General features: G+C 40.7%; 1 protein-coding gene across 1 annotated transcript; it reads right to left on the bottom strand.

Moving 5' to 3' along the window:
* Window positions 1–1,234: 1,234 nt before the first annotated feature.
* Window positions 1,235–6,117, bottom strand: LOC100974907 (olfactory receptor 2F1-like). The gene has a single exon (XM_063606405.1). It carries the CDS (start codon window positions 2,248–2,250, stop codon window positions 1,297–1,299), a length of 954 nt encoding a protein of 317 aa, XP_063462475.1. The 5' UTR covers window positions 2,251–6,117; the 3' UTR covers window positions 1,235–1,296.
* Between the last annotated feature and the right edge of the window lie 321 nt (window positions 6,118–6,438).

Raw genomic sequence — 6,438 nt, 5'->3', positions numbered from 1 at the left:
GACATGTCAAATGGATTTTGGAACGTATGAGCCTTCAATTTTGTTTTGACTCTGAGATTGTGTGATGTGTTCATAAATGAAAAAACTGCAAATCAAATGAGCTAACAAAGACACAAAGGCAAGGAGGGTCCCCCTTTTGAGACTCTTTAAGCAAGTAAAGAGACCCATTATCATTATATATTTTTCTCTTTCTTCTTCTTTCCTGTCCTCTGTTCAAGTATTTTTTCCCACTTTTTTTTTCTTTTTTTACCACATTTAGGTTTTTCACCAAAGGTGAGTTACACTCTCAGAAATCCCAGCTCACTAGATTTACAAAGGTTGAATAGGGCCTTATTGCATGTGTGTGAGTTGGGGTAGGAGAAGGCTCTTAAAAAGGACATAAGGGTGACTTCTACACAGCAGACTGGCTGATCCTAATTTTCAAAAATTCATATTAAAGCCATATTGTTATTCATTGGCTTGTCCAAGGAATCTGTTTTTCTGAAATTAACTACATCTATTTATATTAACTACATCTATTGGTATTTTATACATCTATCTGATTGTTTCTTTATTTATTTTCTTTCCAAAATTTCAGATAAAGTGTTTCTTGACTTTTCAGAGATTAGACTGCTTTAGGCTTTTAAATGAGATCACATGCATATGCAATAATTTTCTTGCAAAATTTTGCATTCACTATTTAGCAGTTAATGAGTCTCAGCTTTTCCTTAGCCAATACTGTCATTGTGTACAAGCAACCCTTGGTTATATTGTGATCAGGGTGAAACAAGATATTTAATTGACGTTTCTCCATGAATCACAAATGTAATGCATGTGGCTATTTACATCATGTGTTATTGTGAGCAAACTTTCAATTGTGAAAATGCATGTGACCCAAAATATAACCTTTCTGAAATATGGAAAAATAACCAGTTATTCAGTGTAAGATCTAGGAATAAGTCCATGATTACAAACAATGTAACAAACCCAGTAATACAATAATACAATAATAACTGTACAATAATATGGTACAGTTTCTTCCAATTACTATCAAGACAAAGAAATGGAGACTAAATAAATGTGGCAGGTCTAAGGGGGCAGTGCCATACTCCACTAATCATGCTGCTATGACATAAAAATACCCCCCATCTCACTCCCCAACTCAACCACTCACCCTCCTACATAACGTCCACAGTACCTGCTATGTCATCTCCTTCCTGGTTGCCATGGCAACATAAACATAGTTTATGCCTGTCAGATCTAAGTTGGGTGGAGAACACTGAGGCAAAGCTGTTTTCTCTAAGTCATCTTGACGAGTCAAATTGCCAGCTTTGATGTTAACCCAGAGAATTTCCAAAATAGTTTCTTCCAGGCCCCCTTCACCTCTTTATTTCTTAGACTGTAAATCATAGGGTTCAGCATTGGTGTCAAAATGGCATAAAAGAGAGAGATCAACTTCTCCTGAAGGACAGAGGGACTGGAGTGGGGCTGGATGTAAGTGAAAATGGCCACGCCATAACACAGGGCAACCACTGTGAGGTGAGATGCACATGTTTGGAAGGCTTTCCTCCTTCCTTCTCTGGACTGGATCTTTAGGATGGTGGAGATGATCTGGATGTAGGACAAAAGAACCAGGCAGAAGGGTGTCATCAGAAGAACAATGCTAGACACCATGATGGTGACCTCGTTGGAGGAGGTGTCCACACAAGCCAGCCTGATCACAGCTAGAATTTCACAGGATATATGATCAATAAACTTGTTTGTGCATGTGGGCAGCTGAAAGGTGATGGTGGTATGCACGAGAGAGTTAATGGATCCAGTGGCCCAGGATGTGACAGCCAACCTAGCACACAGCGCTGCATGCATGATGGCCGAGTATCGCAGGGGGTCACACACAGCCACATAGCGGTCATAGGCCATCACCGCCAGGAGAACAAACTCAATCCCACCCAAGGCCAGGGAGAAAAATAACTGGGCTGCACAGCTCTGGAATGGGATGGCTTTATGTTCTGCAAGAAAATGTGCCAGCAGCTGAGGGACTACACTTGTGGCATAGGAGACATCGACAAGGGAGAGGTTGGTGAGAAAGAAATACATGGGAGTGTGGAGTCGGCTGTCCAGTCTGATCAGAAGGACAATGAGACAGTTCCCCAGCACGGTCACCACGTACATGACCAAGAACAGGACAAAGAGGGAGACCTGAGTGTCCCAGTCACTGGACAGGCCGAGGAGAATAAATTCACTCACCCAAGTCTGGTTATCTGTTCCCATTAAAATATTCAAGGATTATTAATCTGTGGAGAGAGTCAGAAAAAACAGAAGCTGTTGAGTAACCGTAATAATAACTTTTTTTCTTTTTTTATTATACTTTAAGTTCTTGGGTACATGTGCAGAACGTGCAAGTTTGTTACATAGGTATACACATGCCATGGTGGTTTGCTGCACCCATCAACCCGTCATCTACATTCGCTATTTCTCCTAATGCTATCCCTCCCCTAGCCCCTCACCCCTTGATAGGCCCTGGTGTGTGATGTTCCCCTCCCTGTGTCCATGTGTTCTCATTGTCCAACTCCCACTTATGAGTGAGAACATGTGGTGTTTGGTTTTATGTTCCTGTGTTAGTTTGCTGAGAATGATGGTTTCCAGCTTCATCCATGTCCCTGCAAAGAACATGAAGTCATTTATTTTATGGCTGAATAGTATTCCATGGTGTATATGTGCCATATTTTCTTTATCCAGTCAATCATGGATGGGCATTTGGGTTGGTTCCAAGTCTTTGCTATTGTGAATAGTGTGGCAATAAACATATGTGTGCATGTGTCTTTATAGTAGAATGATTTCTAATCCTTTGGGTATATACCCAGTAATGTGATTGTTGGGTCAAATGGTATTTCTGGCTCTAGATCCTTGAGGAATTAACTCACGATGGATTAAAGACTTAAACATAAGACCTAAAACCATAAACACCCTAGAAGAAAACCTAGACAATACCATTCAGGACATAGGCATGGGCAAAAACTTCATGACTAAAACACCGAAAGCAATGGCAACAAAAGCCAAAACTGACAAATGGGATCTAATTAAACTAAAGAGCTTCTGCACAGCAAAAGAATCTGCCATCAGAGTAAACAGGCAATCTACAGAATGGGAGAAAACTTTTGCAATCTATCCATCTGACCAAGGGCTAATATCCAGAATCTACAAAGAACTTAAACACGTTTACAAGAAAAAAAACCCCATCAAGAATAACTTTTTAAGAATACATATGTATATGACCCACCAGTGCTAGCCTCTGTCTTTAGATTATTCATGAGGCTAAGCTAACAACCTGGATTCTAACTGCATTATATCTACTCTGCTTCAGAGAGTCAGGCCAGTCCCTAAATAAGGACATGATTTGTCTCAGGGAGGTCAGCTAAAGCCTGGAGATAATGTAGTGCAGTTTTAGGAATTCTACATTTTCACCATCTTACCTTGATTCCAGTGCAACAAAACCATGATAATTGGCAATTGTCTCAAAAATGATAAACAGTGAAGACAGACAATTGGAAATATCTCAAATATGCGGACAGACTCAACTTGATGAAATATATGTATCATTTACAAAAGAAAACATTGGGAAGAGACAAGGGTCTTGTGGAAAGAGCCTGGAATCAGAGAACCTAGGTTTTATCTAGCAGGTAGGTGATTTTTGTTCAGTGACAAGTTTCATACCTAAGACAGATTACTATTAAATGACTCATAGTTATGTTTAAGGTCAAACTTAGATAGGTTATAGGGAAGTACTTGGTGTACACTAATTGGTAGTACTACTGTAGTACTATGGGTGTTAGCAGTAAGATGACTTCTGCCTTGGGGTAGAGAAAGTAGCAAATGTGTTTGTTCTCACATCCCCTCCACAAAATAAAATATAAATTGGTAGCAACCTCTAATAGATCTAAGGGCTTGGATGCTTTGGGGATTCACTAGTCTTTTTGATAGGCTTTGGTTTCTTCAATCAGTGGTGGGATAAGGGAGGACATTGTGATGGCATCTTGCTATTTGTATTTTTCTCTTTTCAACTTGCTACTGTTAAGAATCTATCCTTTAAATATGGATTTAAAGGAAAGCAAACAAACATATCAATACTTAGACATTTTAGACACAAGGGATGAAGCCAAAGCAGGTGTTTGAAGACCCTTCTTCCCTGTCTTCAACAGGGAAGATGTGTTTTGGAATGGAGATTCCCTGATGTTTTCTTTTCAAATGCTTTTTCAGTAAAACTAATGTGCTGTATCATCAATTGTGAACCTTAAACAGAAGCAGGTTACATTCGAAAAAGTTTTAGAATTGACTCCTTCTTATTTCATGTCCACCTATTCACTAAGTTTTCTTTTATTGCAGTGTACACAGTAAGGGAAACTAGGAGAGAAAGGAGGCAGGGGAATTGAGGGCAAAAGCAGGGCAAACTAGAGTGTCTTAGCTACAAGAGAAAGACTGTCAATGCTGTAAGTCTCTTACCCGATAAAGGATTAAACAAAACATGTAGTTCCAGAAATGCTCGTCTCCTTCATGGTTCAGAGTCACATTTATTTTTTCTAAACTCTCCCCTAATGTTCTCCTCAAAACCTTCTTCCTCCCCCAACACTTCCTCCTTTACTGCTCTGTCCTGATGCTTCCACCAGCACCCCTCAGGGTGCTTTTCTTCAATCCTGACCTGCCTGAGAATACATCTGATTGCCTCAAAGAAGACATTCTAATTTAAATTCTACAATCTCAAGTATATATTTTACTTTAAAAAAAAAACTGCCAACTCTTGTTGAATAGATAGAAGATGTGCATCAGAAGTAGACATTTTTTCCACTAATTAGGCAAATATCTATGCAGTGCCATCTTTGCTAGATGCTGATTTCAGGGTGAATATCACCCTTCTCTGTTCTCCAAGGGTTTGCTCATCAGTGGGGAAAAGACACAGACACAGTGATCGTCACCAGATCATTTGCTCCTCTGCTGAACGGGAGGCCCTGCAAGCCCGTGACTCACTGTGCTCCTCTCAGCCACCCCACATGTCTCTCCACTACAGTCCTTGTCACATTACAAATGAGTGACAGTGTCTCATCTCAGAGAAAATGTGAACTTCAGAGTCTAACAGCTCCTGTTGTGGACCCACATCTGTTTGTTCTGCTTCCTGAGACTTGGAGCAAAATACTTAGCTTCTCTGAGCCTCCTATTCTTCATGTGTGAAATGTGCCTAATATGGGCCAGCTGAAGGGTCCTGGGTGAAATTAAAGGAGTTGAAGGACTAAAGTTCCTACAGGAGTGCTGGAACAGGCAGGTGTCCATTATTTACTGATGATCCTTAGTCTTGATTTCATGCTCTCTCTTTCAGAATCTTCTTTATCCATTTACTTCCCCTCTCTACCACCCTCAGGTTTCTCTTGCTCCTGAGCAACTCCTTCTCCCTCATTATAAAAGGAAATATACAGGCATCTCAATTTAGGAAGCTTTAGTGTATAGACAGCAAGCATTCTAAATCCCCTTTCATTTCACATCCCTAATGACTGAAATCTATTTTCTGGATTTATTTCCTGATATTCATCCCTTAGCCAGTGGAAATTTCTACCCTCACTAATCTATAGAATTTGATTTTTTTTTTTTGAGACAGAGTTTTGCTCTTGTTACCCAGGCTGGAGTGCAATAGTGCAATCTCAGCTCACCGCAACCTCTGCCTCCCGGGTTCAAGCAATTCTCCTGTCTCAGTCTCCTGAGTAGCTGGGATTACAGGCACCGACCACTATGCCCGGCTAATTTTTGGTATTTTTAGTAGAGACGGAGTTTCACCATGTTGGCCAGGCTGGTCTCGAACCCCTGACCTCAGGTGATCTGCCTGCCTTGGCCTCCCAAAGTGCTGGGATTACAGGCGTGAGCCACCATGCCCAGCCGAATTTGAAAACTTAAAGGTTACTGATAACCTGTCATCAGCAATTCCAGAGAATTTCATTCTATTTGCATTCTTTATTTAGCTTTTAACAATGTTACCTATTTGTTCCTTCAAAGTCACAACTCTGTCATGCACTCCTGTCCTGATCTTCCTCCAATCAATTTGCCTTGTGAGCATTCTTAACCTTCTTAGTTCTCCTTCTCTGTTCTATGAGCATTTGCTAAGCTTCTGTGCTCAGAAGTTGCACTCTACTTCTAAAGTTTTTCTTGGAAGGCTTGTTATTTCTTGTAGGGAGACCCCCTGAAACTATTGCTATGGAAGAAAAGATGAAATGCTCCTGGTTATTGTAAATACAAAGTTGCATGCAGGATTGTGTAAAGACAACGCCAGGTTGGACTGCCAAAATGAGCCAACAGCGCGTGATGTGCTTCCACCTGCAGAGAGCTTATGAACGGACGTGCAGTCAGGGAGGTTTCACATCACCAAGATTCCTATCCCAGAAAAGCAGATGTTCATAGCTCTGGGAATGGAACGCGACC

Source organism: Pan paniscus, chromosome 6, assembly GCF_029289425.2.
Source record: "Pan paniscus chromosome 6, NHGRI_mPanPan1-v2.0_pri, whole genome shotgun sequence".
NCBI lineage: Eukaryota > Metazoa > Chordata > Mammalia > Primates > Hominidae > Pan > Pan paniscus.
The sequence above is the reverse complement of the archived record's forward strand: the minus strand, read 5'-3'. Positions and strand labels throughout refer to the sequence as shown.

Bases quoted from the DNA above. Each gene is read 5' to 3' on its own strand.
- LOC100974907 (XM_063606405.1), bottom strand. From the start codon at position 2,250: ATGGGAACAGATAACCAGACTTGGGTGAGTGAATTTATTCTCCTCGGC.